This window comes from Molothrus ater, unplaced genomic scaffold (genome assembly GCF_012460135.2).
Source record: "Molothrus ater isolate BHLD 08-10-18 breed brown headed cowbird unplaced genomic scaffold, BPBGC_Mater_1.1 matUn_MA670, whole genome shotgun sequence".
Taxonomy (NCBI): Eukaryota; Metazoa; Chordata; class Aves; order Passeriformes; family Icteridae; genus Molothrus; species Molothrus ater.
In genome coordinates this window covers 1-24,399 of record NW_023416828.1, presented here as the reverse complement: position 1 = coordinate 24,399, position 24,399 = coordinate 1, and the positions used below count along the sequence as shown (strand labels likewise).

At 60.3% G+C, this 24,399-nt stretch overlaps 1 protein-coding gene across 1 annotated transcript; it reads right to left on the bottom strand.

The window, feature by feature from the left end:
• Positions 1-3,163: 3,163 nt before the first annotated feature.
• On the bottom strand, positions 3,164-22,436 carry LOC118701428 (ephrin type-B receptor 4-like). The gene is given in 17 exon segments (XM_054518489.1): positions 3,164-3,784; positions 4,074-4,199; positions 4,404-4,576; positions 5,263-5,412; positions 6,266-6,337; positions 6,922-7,068; positions 8,001-8,248; positions 9,798-9,911; positions 10,495-10,550; positions 11,786-11,886; positions 13,578-13,724; positions 15,768-15,898; positions 17,476-17,626; positions 17,745-17,854; positions 19,451-19,606; positions 21,262-21,348; positions 21,351-22,436. Coding segments are annotated over 17 exon segments (2,871 nt in total). The 5' UTR covers positions 22,174-22,436; the 3' UTR covers positions 3,164-3,705.
• Between the last annotated feature and the right edge of the window lie 1,963 nt (positions 22,437-24,399).

Here is a 24,399-nt window from a genome sequence, read left to right as displayed (position 1 = left end):
CGGCCCCTCCCTCCCCTTCCACATCACCGCCCCTCCCCCAATTAAGGTGGAGAGCCCCAACGAGGGCGGGAAATCCCTCCTGGAGCAGCTGAGGCGGCCGGGGCGGGGCTGGGAGAGCGACGTGTGAGTGGGGACACACCTGGGACACACCTGGGGACACCTGGGACACACCTGGGGACACCTGGGGACATTGGGGACACACCTGGGACACACCTGGGGACACACCTGGGGACATTGGGGACACACCTGGGACACACCTGGGGCACACCTGGACACACCTGGGGACACCCCTGGGACACACCTGGGGACACACCTGGGACACACCTGGGGCACACCTGGACACACCTGGGGACATTGGGGACACACCTGGGACACACCTGGACACACCTGGACACACCTGGGGCACACCTGGACACACCTGGGGACACCCCTGGGACACACCTGGGGACACCCCTGGGACACACCTGGAGCACACCTGGACACACCTGGGACACACCTGGGGACACACCTGGGACACACCTGGGGACACCTGGGACACACCCGGGGACACACCTGGGACACACCTGGGGATGCCTGGGACACACCTGGGTACATTGGGGACACACCTGGGACACACCTGGGCACACCCTCAGGTGTCCCCCTGTCCCACCCGTGTCCGTCTGTCCCCCAGGATCCGCCCCCTGCCCCCCGAGAGCGGCGCCTTCCCCTTCACGGCGGCCGCGGGGGTCCCGGCGCTGGAGCTCGGCTTCGATGAGGTGAGACCTCCACAGTGTCCCCAAAATGTCCCCAAAGTGTCCCCAAAATGTCCCCAAAATGTCCCCAGGTGTCCCCAGGTGTGTCTCCAAACGTTCCCACACCACCCCTGTGTCTCTCTGTCCCCATTCTCTGCTGTCCCCACGTCTGGACCATGTCCCTGTGTCCCTCCCTGCCTCTGTCCCCAATGTCCCCATGTCCCCTCCCTGCCCATGATCCCTGTCCTTGTGTCCCCTCTCTGTCCCCGATGTCCCCGATGTCCCCTCATGACCGTGTCCCCCCTGTGTCCCCCTGTGTCCCCATGTCCCCTCCATGTCCCCGTGTGACCGTGTCCCTCGGTGTCCCTCGGTGTCCCCCATTGTCCCCTCAGGCTCCGGGGGTTGCTGGCTCCAGGGCAGCCCTGGGCACACCCGAGGACACTCTGTCCCCATGTCCCCGTGTGACCGTGTCCCTTGGTGTCCCCCATTGTCCCCTCAGGCTCCGGGGGTTGGTGGCTCCAGGGCAGCCCTGGGCACACCCGAGGACACTCTGTTGCGGCTCGGGGCGCGGCTCCGGGGCCGCCTCCCGGCCGTGTCCCGCGCCGTGGCCGCCGTGGCCGCGCAGCTCCTGCTCCGCCTGGGCCACGACCCGCGGCTGCCGCTGGAGCCCGCGGCCATCGGGGACGCGCTGGTGCGGCAGCTGGCCCCGCTGCAGGTGGGTGTGAACCAGTACAGACCAGTATAGACCAGTATAGAGCAGTCCGCTCCCAGTCCCTCCCAGTATAACCAGTCCAAGCCGTTTCCCCCCCAGGCGCGGGGGCTGTCGCTGCAGTGCCTCTCCTCGGCCAGAGGGGGCGTTGTGCGCGCGGCCGCCGCGCTCCGTCGCGACATGTCGGGATCGGACGGCGCCAACGAGCGGCTCAACCGCGGCTTCAACGCGCGGCTCATGGCCGTGAGTGTCACCTGTGTCACCTGTGCCACCCCGAGTGTCACCTCTGTGTCACCCCTGCCTCACCCGTGCGTCACCTGGCCCCAGCCCTGTCCCCTCCCGGTCCCTCCCTGTCCCTTCCCTCTCGCCGTGTCCCCTCCTGTCCCCTCCTGTCCCCCTGTCCCCCTGACCGTGTCCCTCTGTCTGTCCCTCACAGGCCGAGGCGTCGCTGCTGTCCCCGTTCGTGTCCCCTCTGGTGTCTGTGTGTCCCTGTCCGTGTGTCCCTGTCCGTGTGTCCGTGTCCCTGTCCGTGTGTCCGTGTCCCTGTCCGTGTCCGTGTGTCCCTGTCCTGACCGTGTCCCTCTGTCTGTCCCTCACAGGCCGAGGCGTCGCTGCTGTCCCCGTTCGTGTCCCCTCTGGTGTCCCCGTTCCGTCACATCCTGCTGGGCCGGGGGGGGCACACGCTGGCGGCGCTGGTGGCCGAGCTGGGGACAGCGGGGGACAGCACGGGGACACCTGGGGACAGCGTGGGGACACCTGGGGATGGCAAAGGGACACCTGGGGACAGCACGGGGACACCTGGGGATGGCAAAGGGACACCTGGGGACAGCACGGGGACACCTGGGGATGGCACGGGAACACCTGGGGATGGCAAAGGGACACCTGGGGACGGCAAAGGGACACCTGGGGACAGCGTGGGGACACCTGGGGACAGCAAAGGGACACCTGGGGACAGCACGGGGACACCTGGGGACAGCACGGGGACACCTGGGGATGGCAAAGGGACACCTGGGGACAGCGTGGGGACACCTGGGGACAGCAAAGGGACACCTGGGGACAGCGTGGGGACACCTGGGGACAGCACAGGGACACCTGGGGATGGCAAAGGGACACCTGGGGACAGCACGGGGACACCTGGGGACAGCAAAGGGACACCTGGGGACAACCTGGGGGCACCTGGGGACAGCAAAGGGACACCTGGGGATGGCACGGGAACACCTGGGGATGGCACGGGTACACACAGGGACAGCACAGGGACACCTGGTGACAATGAGGGGACACTTGGGGACAGTGTCCAGCTGCGGCTGGCGCTGCTGGCCTGGACCCTGCGCGGCACGGCCGGGGCGCTGGCGGGGGACAGTGGGGACATCGGGGACATTGGGGACATCGGGGGTGGCCTTGGGGACAGTGGGGACTGCGGGGACATGGGGGGTGGCTTTGGGGACATCGGGGGTGGCCCTGGGGACATTGGGGACACTGGGGACATCAGGAGTGGCTTTGGGGACATTGGGGGCCCTGGGGACAGTGGGGACAGGGAGGACAGGTGGGGTTATGAGGACAGCTGGGAGCGGGGTGGCCTTGGGGACACCAAGGGGGACTTTGGGGACAGGAATTGGGATTCTGGGGACACTCAGGGCCAGGGTGGCCCTTGGTGACACTTTGGGGACGGGGAGGGGCTCGGGGGTGGCCCTGGGGACAGCTCAGGGGGCACAGCCACGCCCCCTCATTTGCATCAGCCGTGTTTATTGGCTGTGACCGGAATTGGGACAATAAAAGCAATGAGGCCACGCCCATTGGTGACCACGCCCATGGTGAACACGCCCACATGGCCACATCCGTGTTGGCCACACCCACTCACATTTGGCCACTCCCATTGGTGGCCACACCCCTGAGATCCACCCCACCCATTGGCTCATTGGTGGGTGGAGCTTTATTGTCCCGGCAGCCATATTGGAACGGCAGCCATGTTGAATGGGCAGCCATGTTGGAATGGTGGCCATATTGGTTTGGCAGCCATATTGTTCTGACGGCCATATTGTCCTGGCAGCCATGTTGGAATGGCAGCCATGTTGGATGGGTAGCCTCGTTGGATGGGCAGCCATATTGGATGGACGGCCATATTGTCCATGGTGGCCATATTGTCCTGGGGCCATCTTGTCCTGGCAGCCATCTTGTCCTGGCAGCCATCTTGTTCCGCCATCCAGCTGCGTCCCTTAGTGCCTCTCCCCGGCGGCCATCTTGCCGTGGGCGTGGCCGGGGGCGGTGTCAGCACTGGGGGTCCCCTTTGGGGGGGCTCTGCAGGCCCTGCTGCCCAGGCAGCGTCACCCCCATGCGCAGGAGGTCCCTGGGGACGGACCCGAGGGTCACTGCGGGGTCCCTGTGCCCCCCATGAGCCCCCGAGTGCCCCCCCAGTGCCCCCCATCCCCCTGGTGCCCCCAATGCCCCCCATTTCTCCCCGAGCCCCCCAATGCCCCTCAATGCCCCCCCAGTGCCCCCCATTTTCCCCGAGCCCCCCAATGCCCCCCCCAGCCCCCCATTTCCCCCCAGCCCCCCAATGCCCCCCGAGCCCCCCCAGTTCCCCGGAGCCCCCCAATGCCCCCCGAGCCCCCCCATATCCCCAGAGCCCCCCGTACTCGCCGCGCAGCCGGGGCAGCAGCTCCAGCCCCGTGACCCCCAGGGGCTCCAGGTGCCCCCCCGAGGGGGGGGTGGGCGTGGGCTCGGCCTTGGGGGGGGTGGGGTCCAGGCAGGAGGGGGAGGGGCTGCGGGGATAGAAGGGGGGGGGTCAGAGGCAGGACCTGGGGGGGACACCCCCCCCCCCCTTGAACTCAGGTGTGCTGGGAGCCCCTGAATTAATTCAGGTGTTCTGGGGACCCCTCCCCATGGCTTGAGGTGTGGTGGGGTCTCTCCCCAATGAATCCAGGTGTGCCGAGACCCCTCCCCCCCCCCAGGTGTGCTGCCCTCACCTGCGCAGGCTCTGGGGGTGCCGGATCAGGCGGTCCAGGGCGCGCACCAGGTGCGGGAAGGTGGGGCGGGCGTGGCGCTCGCGCTGCCAGCACTGCAGCATCAGCCGGTGCAGGGCGGGCGGGCAGCGCGGCGGCGGCGGCAGCCGGTAATCCTGCTCGATGGCGTTGATCACCTGTGCAGGTGAGACACAGGTGAGAGAGAATATTGATAGTATTAATGATAATCCTGCTCGATGGCGCTGATCACCTGTGCAGGTGAGACACAGGTGAGAGAGAATATTGATAACGATCCTGCTCGATGGCGTTGATCACCTGTGCAGGTGAGACACAGGTGAGAGAGAATATTGATAGTATTAATGATAATCCTGCTCGATGGCGTTGATCACCTGAGACAGGTAAATCAGAATATTTATAATATTGATAACAATCCTGCTCGATGGCCTTGATCACGTGCACAGGTGAGACACAGGTGAGGGCCAGGTAAATGGGAATATTGATAATATTAATGATAATCCTGCTCAATGGCGTTGATCACCTGTGCAGGTGAGACACAGGTAAATGGGGCATTTATAACATTCATAACAATCCTGCTCAATGGCATTGGTCACCTGAGACAGGTAAATGGGACAGGTGAGAGAGAATATTGATAATATTGATAATGATCCTGCTCGATGGCGTTGATCACCTGAGACAGGTAAATGAGAATATTTATAATATTGATAATGATCCTGCTCGATGGTGCTGATCACCTGGGCACAGGTGAGGGGGTTTTGGGGCCATTTGGGTTTTTTTTTTTGGGAATTTGGGATTTCTGGGGTTTTTGGGGGATTTTTGGGGTCCCGGATTTGGGGTGACTCACGTCCTGGTTGGACATGTCCCAGTAGGGCCGCTCCCCGAAGCTCAGCACCTCCCACATGACGATCCCGTAGCTCCAGGCGTCGCTGGCCGAGGTGAAGGTGCGGAACGCGATGGCCTCGGGCGCCGTCCAGCGGATCGGGATCTTCCCGCCCTGCCCGGGGCCCCAAAATCCATCAGGGGACCCCAAAATCCGTCAGGGGACCCCAAAAACCATCAGGGGACCCCAAAATCCATCAGGGGGACCCCAAAAACCATCAAGGGGACCCAAAATCCATCAGGGGACCCCAAAACCATCAGGGGGACCCCAAAATCCATCAGGGGACCCCAAAATCATCAGGGGACCTCAAAATCCATCAGGGGACCCCAAAATCCATCAGGGGGACCCCCAAAACCATCAGGGGACCCCAAAATCCAGCAGGGGACCCCAAAATCCATCAGGGGGACCCAAAATCCATCAGGGGGATCCCAAAAACCATCAGGGGACCCCAAAAACCATCAGGGGACCCCAAAAACCATCAGGGGACCTCAAAATCCATCAGGGGACCCCAAAACCATCAAGGGGACCCCAAAAACCATCAAGGGGACCCCAAAATCCATCGGGGGACCCCAAAACCATCAGGGGACCCCAAATCCAGCAGGGGACCCCAAAATCCATCAGGGGACCCCAAAAACCATCAGGGGACACCAAAATCCATCAAGGGGACCCAAAATCCATCAGGGGACCTCAAAATCTGTCAAGGGGACCCCAAAACCATCAGGGGAACCCCAAAAACACCCAGGAAACCTCAAAAACCCCCGTGAAACCCCAAAATCCCGCCCAGGAAACCCCAAAGCCACCTGGGAAACTCCAAAATCCCCCAGGAAACCACAAAAAGCCACGGGAAACCCCAAATTCCGCCCAGGAAACCCCACATTTCCCCTGGAAAACCCCAAATCCCCCCAGAATGCCCCAAACCTGCCGAAATCCGCCCAAACCCGCGGGTCTGGGGTCCCGGGGGTCTCACCAGGGAGCTGGTGTAGGTGGGGTCGTTGTCCCTGTCCCCGTCCAGCGCCCGCGACAGCCCAAAGTCGGACACCTGGGGGACAGGTGCGTGTCCAGAGGGGGGATCCGTGCCCCAAAACCCACCAGAATCCCCCCAAAACCTGCTGGAATCCCCCCAAAACCCACCAGAATGCCCCCCAAAACCCACCAGAATGCCCCAAAACCCGCTGGAATCGCCCCAAAACCCACCAGAATCCCCCCAAAACCCACCAGAATGCCCCAAAACCCGCTGGAATCGCCCCAAAACCCGCCAGAATGCCCCAAAACCCACCAGAATGCCCCAAAACCCAACAGAATCCCCCAAAACCCACCAGAATTCCCCAAAACCCACCAGAATGCCCCAAAATCCACTGGAATCGCCCCAAAACCCGCTGGAATCCCCCCAAAACCCAACAGAATGCCCCAAAACCCACCAAAATCCCCCAAAACCCACCAGAATGCCCCCAAAATCCGCTGGAATCCCCCAAAACCCAACAGAATTCCCCAAAACCCACCAGAATCCCCCAAAACCCAACAGAATTCCCCAAAATCCACTGAAATCCCCCAAAACCCACCAGAACCACCCGAAACCTGCCCAGAATGCCCCAAACCCCCCGGAATCCCCCCAGAGCCTCTCACCTTGCAGACCAGGTGCGCGTCCACCAGGATGTTCCTCGCGGCCAGGTCGCGGTGCACGAACCCGGCCTCGGCCAGGTAGCGCATGCCGGCCGCGATGCCGCGGAGCATGGCCACCAGCTGGAGGGGGGACAGCGTCCCCTCGCGGCCCTGGGGGTGACAAAGGGACACTGGGGTGACCCAGGGCATGGGGACATCACAGGGCATGGGGACATCACACACAGAGCATGGCATGGCCACCATCACAGGGCATGGCCACCAGCTGGAGGGGGGACAGCGTCCCCTCGCGGCCCTGGGGGGACACAGGGACATCATGGGGACATCACAGGGCATGGGGACATCACAGGGCATGGCCACCATCACAGGGCATGGCCACCATCACAGGGCATGGGGACATCACACACAGAGCATGGCCACCATCACAGGGCATGGGGACCATCACAGGGCATGGGGACCATCACAGGGCATGGCCACCAGCTGGAGGGGGGACAGCGTCCCCTCACGGCCCTGGGGTGACAAAGGGGTGACACAGGGACACTGGGGTCACGGGGACATCACAGGGGTGACACAGGGCATGTCCCCAATGCCCCCAATGTCCCCAATGCCCCCTGACATCCCCAGTGTCCCCTTGGTGTCCCCAATGCCCCCTTGGTGTCCCCAATGTCCCCAACATCCCCAATGCCCCCAATGTCCCTAATGTCCCCAATGTCCCCTTGGTGTCCCCTTGGTGTCCCCAACATCCCCAATGTCCCGTGTCCACAACGTCCCCAATGCCCCCAATGTCCCCAGTGTCCCCAATGTCCCCCCAACATCCCCAATGTCCCCAATGTCCCCTTGGTGTCCCCAATGTCCCCAATGTCCCCTTGGTGTCCCCAATGCCCCCAATGTCCCCAATGCCCCCAATGCCCCCAATGTCCCCAATGTCCCCCCAATGTCCCCAATCCCCCCAATGTCCCCAATGCCCCCAATGTCCCCAACGTCCCCAATGTCCCCAATGTCCCCCCAATGTCCCCAATGCCCCCAATGTCCCCAATGTCCTCAGTGTCCCCAGTGTCCCCCCGGTGTCCCCTCGGTGTCCCCACCCTGAGGAAGGCGTCCAGGGCCCCGTGCATCAGGAACTCGGTGACGATCATGGCGGGGCTCCCGGCGCTGACGACGCCGCGCAGCCGCAGCACGTTGGGGTGCAGGAACTGCGCCATGCGCGCGGCCTCGCGCAGGAACTCCCGGCGCTGCCGCTCGCCCGCGCCGCCCTTGAGCGTCTTCACGGCCACCTCGGCCTCGGGCTGGCCGGGCAGGGAGAGCCGCCCGCGCCACACCTCGCCGAACTCACCTGGGGACAGGTAATGTGGGTAAACACACCCCAAAAATACCCAAAATCCTGATAAATATACTCAAAATATGGATAAATGCACCCAAAATCCCACCCACACCTGGCCAAACTCACCTGGGGACAGGTAATGTGGGTAAACACACCCCAAAAATACCCAAAATCCTGATAAATGCACCCAAAATCCCACCCACACCTCGGGCTGGCCGGGCAGGGAGAGCCGCCCGCGCCACACCTCGCCAAACTCACCTGGGGACAGGTAAATCGCGTCAGTGCACCCGAAATATGGATAAATGCACCCAAAAATACCCAAAATCCTGATAAATGCACCCAAAATCCCACCCACACCTCGCCGAACTCACCTGGGGACAGGTAATGTGGGTAAACACACCCCAAAAATACCCAAAATCCTGATAAATGCACCCAAAATCCCACCCACACCTCGGGCTGGCCCGGCAGGGAGAGCCGCCCACGCCACACCTCGCCGAACTCACCTGCGGACAGGTAAATCGCGTCAGTGCACCCGAAATATGGATAAATGCACCCAAAAATACCCCAAATCCGGATAAATATACTCAAAATATGGATAAATGCACCCAAAATACCACCCACACCTCCCCAAACTCACCTGCGGACAGGTAAATCACGTCAGTGCACCCGAAATATGGAAACATCCACCCAAAAATACCCAAAATCCTGATAAATGCACCCAAAATCCCACCCACACCTCGGGCTGGCTGGGCAGGGAGAGCCGCCCGCGCCACACCTCGCCAAACTCACCTGGGGACAGGTAATGTGGGTAAACACACCCCAAAAATACCCCAAATCCTGATAAATGCACCCGAAATCCCACCCACACCTTCCCGAACCCACCTGGGACAGGTGAGACCCCCCTAAAATGCCCCAAATCCTCCCAAACTACAGCCCCAGGTGTCCCCGGGTGTGTCTGTGACGTCCCAGGTACCCCTCCAAGTGTCCCAGGTGTGTCCCAGGTGTGTCCCAGGTGTCCCCAGGTGTCCCAGGTGTGTCTGTGACGTCCCAGGTACCCATCCAAGTGTGCCCCAGGTGTGTCCCAGGTGTGTCCCAGGTGTCCCCCCAGGTGTGTCCCAGGTGTCCCCCAGGTGTGTCCCAGGTGTGTCCCAGGTGTGTCCCAGGTGTCCCCCCAGGTGTGTCCCAGGTGTGTCCCAGGTGTCCCCAGGTGTCCCCCCAGGTGTGTCCCAGGTGTCCCCCCAGGTGTGTCCCAGGTGTCCCAGGTGTGTCCCAGGTGTCCCCCCAGGTGTCCCAGGTGTGTCCCAGGTGTCCCCCCAGGTGTGTCCCAGGTGTGTCCCAGATGTCCCCAGGTGTGTCCCAGGTGTCCCCCCAGGTGTGTCCCAGGTGTGTCCCAGATGTCCCCAGGTGTCCCCCCAGGTGTGTCCCAGGTGTGTCCCGGGTGTGTCCCAGGTGTGTCCCAGATGTCCCCAGGTGTCCCCAGGTGTCCCAGGTGTGTCCCAGGTGTCTCCAGGTGTCCCCCCAGATGTCCCCAGGTGTGTCCCAGGTGTGTCCCGGGTGCCACCTGCGCCGATGACCTCCTCGATGGTGACGCAGGTGACGTCGATCTCCTGCGCGAAATCCCTCAGGGCCACCTCGGGGTCCTCGTAGGTCAGGGGGTCGATGTAGAGCTTCCCACCTGGGGGGGGGGTCACACCTGGGGTCACACCTGGGGTCACACCTGGGGTCACACCTGGGGTCACCTGGGGTCACACCTGGGGTCACACCTGGGGTCACTCATAGGTCAGGGGGTCGATGTAGAGCTTCCCACCTGGGGGGGGGGGGCACACCTGGGGTCACACCTGGGGTCACACCTGGGGTCACCTGGGGTCACACCTGGGACACACCTGGGGTCATTTTTTGGAACATTTGGGGCCATTTTTGGGGTCATTTGGGGCCATTTTGGGGCTATTTAGGGACATTTGGGGCCTTTTCTCAGGACATTTTTGGGGCCATTTTTGGGGCCATTTGGGGACATTTTTGGGGACATTTTTGGGGCCATTTTTGGGGACATTTGGGGCCCTTTTTCAGGACATTTTTATGGTCATTTGGGGACATTATTTGGAACATTTTTGGGGCCATTTGGGGCCATTTTTGAGGCCTTTTGGGGACATTTTTGGGGTCATTTGGAGCCATTTTGGGGCCATTTTTGGGGCCTTTTGGGGCCATTTTTGGGGCCCTTCCTGGGGCCATTTTTGGGGCCGTTTTTGGGGTTCCCTTACCGGCCCCCCCGGGGTTGGGCTCTCGCCGCTGCTTCTCTGCCCGGAGCCGCCAACGCCTGCGGGGACAGGGGGGACACGGGGATGGAGACCCCAAAGGGACCCCAAAACCACCCCAAAACCCATCCCAGGGACCCCAAAACCCCTAAATCCACCCCAAAATCCACACCAGGGACCCTGAAACCCCCAAATCCACCCCAAAATCCACCCAGGGACCCAAAATAGCCCAAATCCACCCCAAAATCCACACCAGGGACCCCACAACCCCCAAATCCACCCCAAAATCCACCCAGGGACCCCAAAACCCCCAAATCCACCCCAAAACAACCCAAATCCACCCCAAAACCCATCCCAGGGACCCCAAAACACCTAAATCCACCCCAAAACAACCCAAATCCACCCCAAAATCCACCCCAGGGACCCAAAATAGCCCAAATCCACCCCAAAATCCACCCAGAGACCCAAAACCCCTAAATCCACCCCAAGACCCCCAAAGCCACCACTGGGACCCCAAAACAACCCAAATCCACCCCAAAATCTCCCTCAAATCCCCCGTAAATCCCCCTCCCACCTCCCCAAATCCCCACAAATCCCCCCAAACCCCCAAAACCCCCTGAAATCCCCAAATCCCCCCCAAATATCGCCCCAAACCCCCCCAAACCCGCCCAGCCCCCCCCAAATTCCCCAAAATCCCCCCAAATTCCCCCAAAATTCCCCAAAATCCCCCCAAATCCCCCTAAACCCCCTGAAATCCCCAAATCCCCCCCCAAATATCCCCCAAAATCCCCCCAAATTCCCCAAATTCCCCAAAATCGCCCCAAATCCCCCCAAATTCCCCAAAATCTCCCCAAATCGCCCCAAAGCCCCCCAAAGCCCCCCAAATTCCCCAAATCCCCCAAAAGCGCCCCAAAATCCCCCAAAATCCCCCCAAATTCCCCAAAATCCCCCCAGCCCCCCCAAAATCCCCCCAAATTCCCCAAATCCCCCCAAATCGCCCCAAAATCCCCCAAAATCGCCCCAAATCCCCCAAATCGCCCCAAATCGCCCCGCAATCGCCCCGAAATCGCCCCAAATTCCCCAAAATCCCCCAAAATCGCCCCAAATTGCCCCAAATTCCCCCAAATTCCCCCAAAATCGCCCCAAATCCCCCCAAATCGCCCCAAATCCCCCCAAAATCCCCCAAATCGCCCCAAAATCCCCCCAAATCCCCCCAAATCCCCCAAAATCGCCCCAAAATCGCCCCAAATCCCCCCAAATTCCCCAAATCCCCCAAATTCCCCGCAATCGCCCTCACCTGAGGCAGAGCAGGGCCCCCCCCAGCAGCGCCAGCACCAGGAGCCCCCCCAGGGCAGCGGCTCCGGCCACGACCCCCCCGGGACCCCCCCCGGGACCCCTCTGCGGGAACAGAGCGGGAAATTGGGGGGAATTGGGGGAAATTTGGGGCATTTTGGGGAAATTGGGGAAATTGGGAAATTGGGGAAATTGGGGGAAATTGGGGGAAATTGGGGAAATTGGGGAAATGGGGGGAATTGGGGGGAATTGGGCAAATTGGGGCAAATGGGGGTGAATTGGGGAAATTGGGGCAAATTGGGGCGAATTGGGGCAAATTGGGGAAATTGGGGAAATTGGGGAAATTGGGGAAATTGGGGCAAATTGGGGAAATTGGGGTGAATTGGGGCAAATTGGGGAAATTTGGTGAAATTGGGGGGAATTGGGGCAAATTGGGGAAATTGGGGGGAATTGGGGAAATTGGGAAATTGGGGAAATTGGGGAAAATTGGGGGAATTGGGGCAAATTGGGCAAATTGGGGCAAATTGGGGCAAATTGGGCAAATTGGGGAAAATTGGGGAAATTGGGAAATTGGGGGAAATTGGGGCAAATTGGGGAAAATTGGGGAAATTGGGAAATTGGGGGAAATTGGGGCGAATTGGGGTGAATTGGGGTGAATTGGGGAAATTGGGGGAACTGGGGCAAATTGGGGCGAATTGGGGCAAATTGGGGGAAATTGGGGAAATTGGGAAATCGGGGAAAATTGGGGGAAACTGGGGGAAATTGGGGCATTTTGGGGAATTGGGGGAACTGGGGGGAATTGGGGGGGTTTGGGGGGATTTGGGGGGATTTGGGGGAATTTGGGATAGTTTTGGGGTACTTTAGGGGTTTTTTGGGGGGTGTTTTAGGGCAGTTTTAGGGTGATTTTAGGACAGTTTTTGGGGCGGTTTTAGGGCAGGTTTTGGGGTATTTTAGGGCAGTTTTTGGGGTGGTTTTAGGGGTATTTTTGGGTTGGTTTTCCGGCAGGTTTTGGGGTATTTTAGGGCAGGTTTTGGGGTATTTTAGGGCAGTTTTTGGGGCGGTTTTAGGGCAGTTTTTGGGGTATTTTAGGGCAGTTTTTGGGGTATTTTAGGGCAGTTTTTGGGGGTGGTTTTAGGGCAGTTTTTGGGGCAGTTTTAGGGCAGTTTTTGGGGTATTTTAGGGCAGTTTTTGGGGCGGTTTTAGGGGTATTTTTGGGTTGGTTTTACGGCAGTTTTTGGGGTATTTTAGGGCAGTTTTTGGGGCGGTTTCAGGGCAGTTTTTGGGGTATTTTAGGGCAGTTTTTGGGGTATTTTAGGGCAGTTTTTGGGGCGGTTTCAGGGCAGTTTTTGGGGTATTTTAGGGCAGTTTTTGGGGTATTTTAGGGCACTTTTTGGGCGGTTTCAGGGCAGATTTTGGGGTGGCTTTTGGGGTATTTTTGGGTTGGTTTTCCGGCAGTTTTTGGGGGTGGTTTTAGGGCAGTTTTCTGGCAGTTTTGGGGCGGTTTCAGGGCAGATTTTGGGGTATTTTAGGGCAGTATTTGGGTGGTTTCAGGGCAGTTTTTGGGGCAGTTTCAGGGCAGATTTTGGGGCGGTTTCAGGGCAGATTTTGGGGTATTTTAGGGCAGTTTTTGGGGTATTTTAGGGCAGATTTTGGGGTATTTTAGGGCAGGTTTTGGGGCGGTTTTAGGGCAGTTTTTGGGGCGGTTTCAGGGCAGTTTTTGGGGCAGTTTCAGGGCAGATTTTGGGGCGGTTTCAGGGTGTTTCAGGTCTCCTCTCACCGCTCCCCGAGGCGCTGACCGTGGTCTCGGGCCCGAACTCGCCGTAGCCGCCCTCGGAGCGGGCCCTGACCCGGACCCCGTAGAGGCCCCCCCGGCGCAGCCCCCCCAGCTCCGCCCGCGGCCGCGGCACCGTCAGGAACTGGGGGGGCCCCTCCCCGCCCCCCAGCTGCAGGGGGGGGACACAGGGGGTGAAAAAAACCCCAAAACAGCCCGAAATAAAGCCCCAGAACACCCCAAAATACCCCAAAACAAACCCCCAAAAACATCCAAAATAAACCCTAAAATAAACACCCAAAACCACCCAAAAATACCCCAAAATAAACACCCAAAACACCCAAAAATACCCCAAAAAAACCCCCCAGCTGCAGGGGGGGGACACAGGGTGTGAAAAACCCCAAAACAGCCCGAAATAAAGCCCCAGAACACCCCAAAATACCCCAAAACAAACCCCCAAAAACATCCAAAATAAACCCCAAAATAAACACCCAAAAATACCCCAAAATAAACACCCAAAACATCCAAAAATACCCCAAAATAAACACCCAAAACCACCCAAAAATACCCCAAAATAAACACCCAAAACACCCAAAATAAACCCCAAAATAAACACCCCAAAAACATCCAAAATAAACCCCAAAATAAACACCCCAGAACCCCCAAAAATACCCCAAAATAAACACCCAAAACAACCCCAAAACAAACCCCCAAAACCACCCAAAAATACCCCAAAATAAACCCCCAAAACCACCCCAAAATATTCCAAAACAAACCCCCAAAAACATCCAAAATAAACCCCAAAATAAACACCCAAAACCACCCAAAAATGCCCAAAATAAACACCCAAAACACCCAAAATAAACCCCAAAATAAACACCCAAAACACCCAAAAATACCCCAAAATAAACACCCAAAACACCCAAAAATACCCCAAAATAAACCCCCAAAAACATCCAAAATAAACCCCAAAATAAACACCCCAAAACACCCAAAAATATCCCAAAACAAACCCCCAAAACACCCAAAAATACCCAAAACAAACCCCCAAAACCACCCCAAAATACCCCAAAATAAACCCCCAAAACCACCCCAAAACAAACCCCCCTGCTGCAGGGGTCAACAGTGCCAAAGAAACCAAAACCACCCCAAAATAAACCCCAAAACAAACCCCCAAAACACCCAAAAATACCCCAAAATAAACCCCAAAACACCCCAAAATAAACCCCCCCAAACACCCCAAAGCCACCCCAAATATCCCCCAGAACTGCCAGTGCCAAGCACCCCCAAAAACCCCAAACCCACCCAAAATAATCCCCCCAAAAGCCCCAAACCCGCCCCAAAACAAACCCCGAAAACCACCCCAAAAATACAAACCCCTATATTAACCCACGAAAAAGCCCCCAAAATCCCCCCCCAATTCCCCATAAAACCCCCCCAAATCCTCCCCCAAATTCCCCGAAATTTCCCTCCCTTAAATCCCCCCAAAATCCCCCCAAAATCCCCCCAAATCCCCCAAACCTCCCCCAAACCCCCCAATATCCCCCAGACCCCCCAATATCCCCCCAGACCCCCCAAAATCCCCCGAAATCCCCCCCAAACCCCCCTAAAATCCCCCTAAAATCCCCCCAAAATCCCCCCCAATTACCCCCAGACCCCCCAATATCACCCCCAAAGCCCCCTAAAATCCCCCCAATATCTCCCCCAGACCCCCAATTCCCCCCAGACCCCCCAAAATGCCCCCAGACCCCCCAATATCACCCCCAAACCTCCCCCAGACCCCCCAATATCCCCCCAGACCCCCCAATATCACCCCCAAAATCCCCCTGAAATCCCCCCAAACCTCCCCCAGACCCCCCAATATCGCCCCAGACCCCCCAAAATGCCCCCAAATCCCCCTGAAATCCCCCCAAACCTCCCCCAGACCCCCCTAAAATCCCCCCAAAATCCCCCCAAAATCCCCCCCAGACCCCCCTGAAATCCCCCCAAACCTCCCCCAGACCCCCAATATCCCCCCCAATTACCCCCAGACCCCCCAATATCACCCCCAAATCCCCCTGAAATCCCCCCAAACCTCCCCCAGACCCCCCAATATCCCCCCAGACCCCCCAAAATGCCCCCAGACCCCCCAATATCCCCCCAAACCTCCCCCAGACCCCCCAATTCCCCCCAGACCCCCCGAAATGCCCCAAACGCCCCCGAGCCCCCCGCCCACCTTCTCGTAGACTTTGACCTCCCAGTCCAGCACGGGGGGCCCGGGGGGGCCCGGGGGGGGGCTGGGCCAGGCCAGGGTGACCCCCCCGGGCCCCGCCCCCACCCGCACCACGTCCGACACGGGGGGGGGCACTGCGGGAGAAACCAACGGCGGCGATGGGGGGCGATTGGGGCCGTTTGGGGCCGTTTGGGGCGGTTTTGGGGTTTTTTGGGTGATTTTGGGAGGGGTTTGGGGGTGGTTTCGGGGGTCCCACGGGGGGGGATTGGGGTGGTTTTGGTTATTTTGGGGTGGTTTTGGTTATTTTGGGGTGGTTTGGGTTTGTTTTGGGGGGAACCTGGGGGGATTTTGGGGTTTTTTGGGTGATTTTGGGAGGGGTTTGGGGGTGATTTTGGGGGTCCCGCGGGGGGGGGACGTTTGGGGTGGTTTTGGTTTTTTTGGGGTGGTTTTGGTTTTCTTGGGGTGGTTTGGCTTTGTTTTGGGGGGAACCTGGGGGATTTTGAGGTTTTTTGGGTGATTTTTGGGAGGGATTTGGGGGTGATTTCGGGGGTCGCGGGGGGGGCATTTGGGGTGGTTTTGGTTTTTTTTGGGGTGGTTTGGGTTATTCTGGGGGGAACCTGGGGGGATTTTGGGGTTTTTTGGGTGATTTTTGGGAGGGGTTTGGGGGTGATTTCGGGGGTCCCGCGGGGGGGGTTTGGGGTGGTTTTGGTTTTTTTGGGGTGGTTTTGATTTTTTTGGGGTGGTTTTGGTTTTTTGGGGTGGTTTGGGTTTGTTTTGGGGTGGTTTGGGTTTGTTTTGGTGTGGTTTGGGTTATTTTGGGGTGGTTTGGGTTTGTTTTGGGGGGAACCTGGGGGGATTTTGGGGTTTTTTGGGTGATTTTTGGGAGGGGTTTGGGGGTGATTTCGGGGGTCCCAGGGTGGGGGGTTGGGGTGGTTTTGGTTATTTTGGGGTGGTTTGGGTTATTTTGGGGTGGTCTCGGTTTTCTTGGGGTGGTTTGGGTTTGTTTTGGGGGGAACCTGGGGGGATTTTGGGGTTTTTTGGGTGATTTTTGGGAGGGGTTTGGGGGTGATTTCGGGGGTCCCGGGGGGGGGGGGTTGGGGTGGTTTTGGTTATTTTGGGGTGGTTTGGGTTATTTTGGGGTGGTTTGGGTTATTTTGGGGTGGTTTGGGTTTTTTTAGGGGGGAACCTGGGGGGATTTTGGTTTTTTTTGGGGGGTTTTTTGGAGGGTGCTGGGGGGGTTCTGGGGGTCCCGAGTGGGTTTTTGGGGTGGTCCTGGTGGGTTTTGGGCGGGGTTTCTTGGGGTTGGTTTTTGGGGTGTTTTGGAGGTGGTTTTGGGCTGGTTTGGGGTGGTTTTGGGGTGTTTTTGTGGTGTTTTTGGGCTAATTTCGGGTATTTTCAGTGTCTCACCATCAGCCCCCGCTGTCACGTTGATCTCGGCCATGGGGGGGCTCGGGGGGGCGGTGACCCCGGGGGCGTTTGGGGGTGATTTTTGGGGTATTTTTGGGGTGTTTTTGTGGTGGTTTTGGGGTGTTTTTAGCTGTTTTTGGGGTCTCACCATCAGCCCCCGCTGTCACGTTGATCTCGGCCGCGGGCGGCTCGGGCGGCGGTGACCCCGGGGGGGTTTGGGGGCGGTTTTTGGGGTATTTTTTGGTGGTTTTGGGGTGTTTTTGTGGTGTTTTTGGGCTAATTTCGGGTATTTTCAGTCTCTCACCATCAGCCCCCGCAGTGACGTTGATCTCGGCCGCGGGCGGCTCGGGCGGCGGTGACCCCGGCGCGCTGACCCCGCTGCGCGCGCTGACCCGGAAGCTGTAGGTGACCCCGGGCCGCAGCCCGCCCACGCTGACCCCGGGGCTGCGCAGCCCCTGCGGGCCGGGGGGGGGCGCCCAGGCCAGGGCCCCGCAGGGCCCGCAGGGGGGCGGGGGCGGCGGCGGCGGGGGGCGGGGCCCCGCGGGAGGGGGCGGGGCACGCCCGGCACCCCACGTGGTAGCGCAGGTCCGGACGCTCCGCCCCCGCCCGGGGGGGGCTCCAGGACAGGCGCACGCTGGAGCCGTTCACGAGCGCCAGGAGCGCGCGCGGCGCCGAGGGCGGGGCTGCGGGGGGGCGGGGTCGGGGGGGCGGGGTCAGGGGGAGCGGCCCCGGGACCCCAAAATCCCCCAAATCCCAACCGAGTGAGAGACACACACAGGGACCCCCAAAATCCCCCATTGGGACCCCCGAAACCCACCCTGGGACCCCAAAATCCCAACCGAGTGAGAGACACATACAGGGACCCCCAAAATCCCCCATTGGGACCCCCGAAACACACCCAGGAACCCCAAAATCCCAACCGAGTGAGAGACACATACAGGGACCCCCAAAATCCCCCATTGGGACCCCCGAAACACACCCTGGGACCCCCAAATCCCAACCGAGTGAGAGACACACACAGGGACCCCCAAAATCCCCCATTGGGACCCCAAAACACACCCTGGGACCCCCAAATCCCAACCGAGTGAGAGACACACACAGGGACCCCCAAAATCCCCCATTGGGACCCCCGAAACACACCCTGGGACCCCCCCAAAACACACCCAGGAACCCCAAAATCCCCCATTGGGACACTCAAAACACACCCAGGGACCCCAAAATCCCCCAAATCCCAACCGAGTGAGAGACACACACAGAGACCCCCAAAATCCCCCATTGGGACCCAAAACACACCCTGGGACCCCAAAATCCCCCATTGGGACCCCTGAAACACACCCTGGGACCCCCAAATCCCAACCGAGTGAGAGACACAGACAGGGACCCCCAAAATCCCCCATTGGGACCCCAAAACACACCCTGGGACCCCCAAATCCAACCGAGTGAGAGACACATACAGGGACCCCAAAATCCCCCATTGGGACACTCAAAACACACCCAGGGACCCCAAAATCCCCCAAATCCCAACCGAGTGAGAGACACACACAGGGACCCCAAAATCCCCCATTGGGACCCCCAAAACACACCCTGGGACCCAAAATCCCAACCGAGTGAGAGACACATACAGGGACCCCCAAAATCCCCCATTGGGACCCCAAAACACACCCTGGGACCCCCAAAACACACCCAGGAACCCAAAATCCCCATTGGGACACTCAAAACACACCAGGAACCTCAAAATCCCCCATTGGGACCCCAAAAACACACCCTGGGACCCCCAAATCCCAACCGAGTGAGAGACACATACAGGGACCCCCAAAATCCCCATTGGGACCCCAAAACACACCCTGGGACCCCCAAATCCCCCATTGGGACCCCCGAAAACACACCCTGGGACCCCCAAAACACACCCAGGAACCCCAAAATCCCCCATTGGGACCCCCGAAACACACCTGGGACCCCAAAATCCCCCATTGGGACCCCCGAAACACACCCTGGGACCCCCAAATCCCCCATTGGGACCCCCAAATCCCAACCGAGTGAGAGACACATACAGGGACCCCAAAATCCCCCATTGGGACCCCGAAACCCACCCTGGGACCCCAAAATCCCCATGGGACACTCAAAATCCACCCAGGAACCCCCAAAATCCCCCATTAGGGACCCCCAAAACCCACCCAGGACCCCCCAAATCCCGCCTGGGACCCCTAAAAACACCCGAATTCCCCCAAAACACCCCAAATTCCCCCAAAACACCCCGAATTCCCCCCAAACCCGAGTACCGGAGCAGGGGTCCGCGGCTCCCTCGCCCGGGGCCCGGTAGAATCCCGGCCGGCAGCGGCACCCGGGGGCTCCGGGGGCGGGGGCTTCGCTCTGGGCGGGGCAGGGCCGGCACCGCCCCGCCCCCGGCTCCGCCTTGAACGTCTGGGGGGGACACGCTGGGGGGGGGGGGGGACACGGGGTGGGGGGGTCAGCCGGAGACCCCCCAAATAACACACATCAAAACACCTGAAAACGCCCCAAAAACACCAAAAAACACCCTAAAGTACCCCCCAAAACACCCCAGGAATCCCCTCAGACCCCCAAAACAAACCAAAAACCCCCCAGAGACCCCCAAAACCACCTAAAACAGCCTAAAAACACCCCGAAACACCCAAAACGGCCTGAATCACCCCAAAACACCACCAAACACCCCAAAACCACCCTAATACACACCAAAACGCATCAAAAGGCACACCAAAACACCCTAAAACACCCTAAATCGCATCAGGGGACCCTAAATCACCCCAGACATTTCGAAACACCCTAAAAAAAACGAAAACACACAAAAAACAAAACAACCCTAAAACAACCCAAAACACCCCAAAATCAGCTCAAATCGCCCCAAACTCACGCCGACACCCCGTCCCTTCGCTGGGCTCCATCCCGGCCCCGCAGACGCAGCCCAGGGCGGGCGGCTCGGCCCAGCGCCCATCCCACAGCCTATAACACCCCATAAATCACCCAAATTCCCTATAAATCACCCAAAATCCCCGTAAATCATCCCAAATCCCCCATAAATCACCCAAATTCCCATAAATCACCCAAAATCCCCGTAAATCATCCCAAATTCCCCATAAATCACCAAATTCCCATAAATCACCCCAAATTCCCATAAATCACCCAAAATCCCTATAAATCACCCAAAATCCCCGTAAATCGCCCAAACTCACGCCGACACCCCGTGCCCTCGCTCAGCTCCATCCCGGCCCCGCACACGCAGCCCAGGGCGGGCGGCTCGGCCCAGCGCCCATCCCACACCCTATAACACCCCATAAATCACCCAAATTCCCCATAAATCACCCAAATTCCCCATAAATCACCCAAAATCCCCATAAATCACCCCAAATTTCCCATAAATCACCCAAATTCCCTATAAATCACCCAAATTCCCCATAAATCACCCCAAATCCCCATAAATCACCCACATTCCCATAAAACATCCTAAATTCCCCATAAATCACCCCAAATTCCCCATAAATCACCCAAATTCCATAAATCATCCTAAATTCCCCATAAATCACCCCAATTCCCTATAAATCACCCAAAATCCCGTAAATCACCCCAAACTCACACCGGCACCCCGTGCCCTCGCTCGGCTCCATCCCAGCCCCGCAGACGCAGCCCAGGGCGGGCGGCTCGGCCCAGCGCCCATCCCACACCCTATAACACCCCATAAATCACCCAAATCCCCATAAATCACCCAAAATCCCCATAAATCGCCCCAAACTCACGCCGGCACCCCGTCCCTTCGCTGGGCTCCATCCCGGCCCCACAGACGCAGCCCAGGGCGGGCGGCTCGGCCCAGCGCCCGTCCCACACCCTATAACACCCCATAAATCACCCAAATTCCCTATAAATCACCCAAAATCCCCGTAAATCGCCCACAAACTCACGCCGGCACCCCGTGCCCTCACTGGGCTCCATCCCGGCCCCACACACGCAGCCCAGGGCGGGCGGCTCGGCCCAGCGCCCGTCCCCACCCTATAACACCCCATAAATCACCCAAAATCCCCATAAATCACCCAAATCCCCATAAATCCCCCAAACTCACGCCGGCACCCCGTCCCTTCGCTCGGCTCCATCCCGGCCCCGCAGACGCAGCCCAGGGCGGGCGGCTCGGCCCAGCGCCCGTCCTCCGGCAGTACATCAGCGGCGTGCCCTGCGCGGCGGGCACGGCGCCCGGCACGCACTGCCCGGCCACGGGCGCCACCAGCTCGGCGGGCACGGTGGCGGGGAAGCGGGCGAGGCGCGCGGTGGCCGCGGGGCAGCGGCGGAAGAAGAGGCGCACGGAGAGCAGCGCCATGCAGGCGCCCAGGTCCTGGAAGGCCAGGTAGAAGCCGGCGCGGCTCAGCGGGCCCAGCCGCAGCACCTTGCGGTTGACGCGGCCCCGGGGCCCGCCCGGCCGCGCCAGGTGCTCGGCGGCCACCGTGTCCACCTTGACGTAGGGGTTCTCCATCCACGGAGGGGACGTGGCCGTGGCCGTGTCGGCGTCGGACTCGTGGTAGAACACCGAGAACGTTTCCTTGCAGGCGCGGGGCGCGGCGGGGCCGGGGCTGCGGCGGCGGCGGGCGGGGCCCGGGGCGGGGAACGGGCGGAGGTCGAGGGGTTCGGGGTCGTTTCCATGGAGATCGAGGGGTTTGGGGTCCTTTCCCTGGAGGTCGAGGGGTTCGGGGTCGTTTCCATGGAGATCGAGGGGTTCGGGGTCGTTTCCATGGAGATCGAGGGGTTCCGGGTCGTTTCCATGGAGATCGAGGGGTTCAGGGTAATTTCCATGGAGATCGAGGGGTTCGGGGTCATTTCCGTAGAGATCGAGGGGTTCCGGGTCGTTTCCATGGAGATCGAGGGGCTCGGGGTCATTTCCATGGAGGTCGAGGGGTTTTGGGTCCTTTCCCCGGAGATCGAGGGGTTCGGGGTGGTTGTCATGGAAATCAATGGATTTTGGGTCATTTCTGTGCAGATCCATGTGTTTGGGGCGGTTGCCATGGAGATCCAGGTGTTTGGGGTCGTTTCCATGGCGATCCAGGTGTCCGGGGGCGTTGCCATGGAGATCGAGGTTTGCCAGGGGGATGCCCGGGGGCGGCTCCAGGTGCGAGCCCAGGTGCGTCTGGAGCTGCCCCAGCTGTGCCCCGTGTCCCGGGCAGGCTGTGACCGTCCCTGGCTGTGTCACTGTCACTGTGCCTGTCACTGTCCCTGACTGTGTCCCTGTCACTGGGCCTGTCACTGTCCCTGACTGTGTCCCTGTCACTGTCACTGTCACTGTCCCTGTCCCTGTCACTGTGCCTGTCACTGTCCCTGTCCCTGTCAGTGTCACTGTCACTGTCACTGTCCCTGGCTGTGTCACTGTCACTGTCACTGTCACTGTCCCTGTCACTGTCACTGTCCCTGTCCCTGTCACTGTCACTGTCCCTGGCTGTGTCACTGTCACTGTCACTGTCACTGTGGCTGTCACTGTCCCTGTGCCTGTCACTGTCACTGTCGCTGTCCCTGTCACTGTGCCTCTCCCTGGCTGTGTCCCTGTCCCTGTCACTGTCCCTGGCTGTGTCCCTGTCCCTGGCTGTGTCCCTGTCCCTGTCAGTGTCACTGTCTGGTATTCCCCGTGTCCCCCGTGCCCCCCGTGTCCTGTCCCATGTCCCCAATGTCCCCCCGGCCAGGCTGTCCCTGTCCCTGTCGCTGTCCCTGTCCCTGTCCCGTGTCCCCCTGTCCCTGTCCCTCTCTGGTATCCCCCGCTTGCCCCTGGCCCTGTCCCGGTCACTGTCCCCGGTGCCCGGGCTGGCCCCGAGGCTGTCGCTGTCCCTGTCCCTGTCCGGTATCCCCCGTGTCCCCCTGGCTCTGTCGCTGTCGCTGTCCCTGTCCCTGGCCATGTCCGGTATCCCCCGTGTCGCCCTGGCCCTGTCCCTGTCCCTGTCCGTGTCCGGTATCCCCGTGTCGCCCTGGCCCTGTCGCTGTCCCCGGTGCCCGGGCTGGCCCCGAGGCTGTCGCTGTCCCTGTCCCTGGCCGTGTCCGGTATCCCCCGTGTCCCCCTGGCCCTGTCTGTGTCCGGTATCCCCCGTGTCGTCCTGGCCCTGTCGCTGTCCCCGGTGCCCGGGCTGGCCCCGAGGCTGTCGCTGTCCCTGTCCCTGTCCGGTATCCCCCGTGTCCCCCTGGCCCTGTCGCTGTCCCCGGTGCCCGGGCTGGCCCCGAGGCTGTCGCACGCCATCACGGTGAACCGGATCTCGGCCATCACGGTGGTGGCGGCGCCGCGGGGCACCCAGCGCGACCGGAGCCAGCTGTTCTGGGCGGGGCTCCAGCTGTTCTGGGCGGGGCTCCAGCTGTTCTGGGCGGGGCTCCAGCCGTTCTGGGCGGGGCTCCGGCCGTTCTGGGCGGGGCTCCGGCCCCGCGGAGGGGCGTGGTCCCGCTCGGCCCCGCCCCCGCCCCGCCCCGAGCACACCTCGAAAGTGCGAACGGCCCCGCCCAGCTCCGCGTCCAGCGCGCTCAGCTCCTCCCACTGCGGGCACGGACGGACGGACGGACACCGGGGGGACAGAGGGACAGGGGGGACACCGGGGGGACAGAGGGACAGGGGGACAGGGGGGGACAGAGGGACAGGGAGGGACAGAGGGACAGGGGGGACAGGGAGGGACAGAGGGACAGGGGGTGAGTGGGGCTGGCGACCTCTGGTCCACGCCTCCGTGTCCCCAATGTCCCCAGGTGTCCCCAGGTGTGTCCCAGGTGTCCCCAATGTCCCAGGTGTGTCACCTGTCCCTCCCCAGGTGTGTCCCCAATGTTCCCCAGATGTGTCCCCAATGTCCCAGGTGTGTCCCAGGTGTGTCCCAGGTGTGTCCCAGGTGTGTCCCCAATGTCCCCAGGTGTGTCCCCAATGCCCCAGGTGTCCCCAGGTGTCCCCAGGTGTGTCCCAGGTGTCCCCAGGTGTCCCCAGGTGTGTCCCCAATGTCCCACGTGTGTCCCCAATGTCCCAGGTGTGTCCCAGCTGTGTCCCCAATGTCCCACGTGTGTCCCCAATGTCCCCAGGTGTCCCCCAGGTGTGTCCCAGGTGTCCCCAATGTCCCAGGTGTCACCTGTCCTCCCCAGGTGTGTCCCCAATGTCCCCAGGTGTCCCCAGGTGTCCCCAGGTGTGTCCCAGGTGTCCCCAGGTGTCCCCAGGTGTGTCCCAGGTGTCCCAGGTGTGTCCCCGGTGTCACCTGTCCCTCCC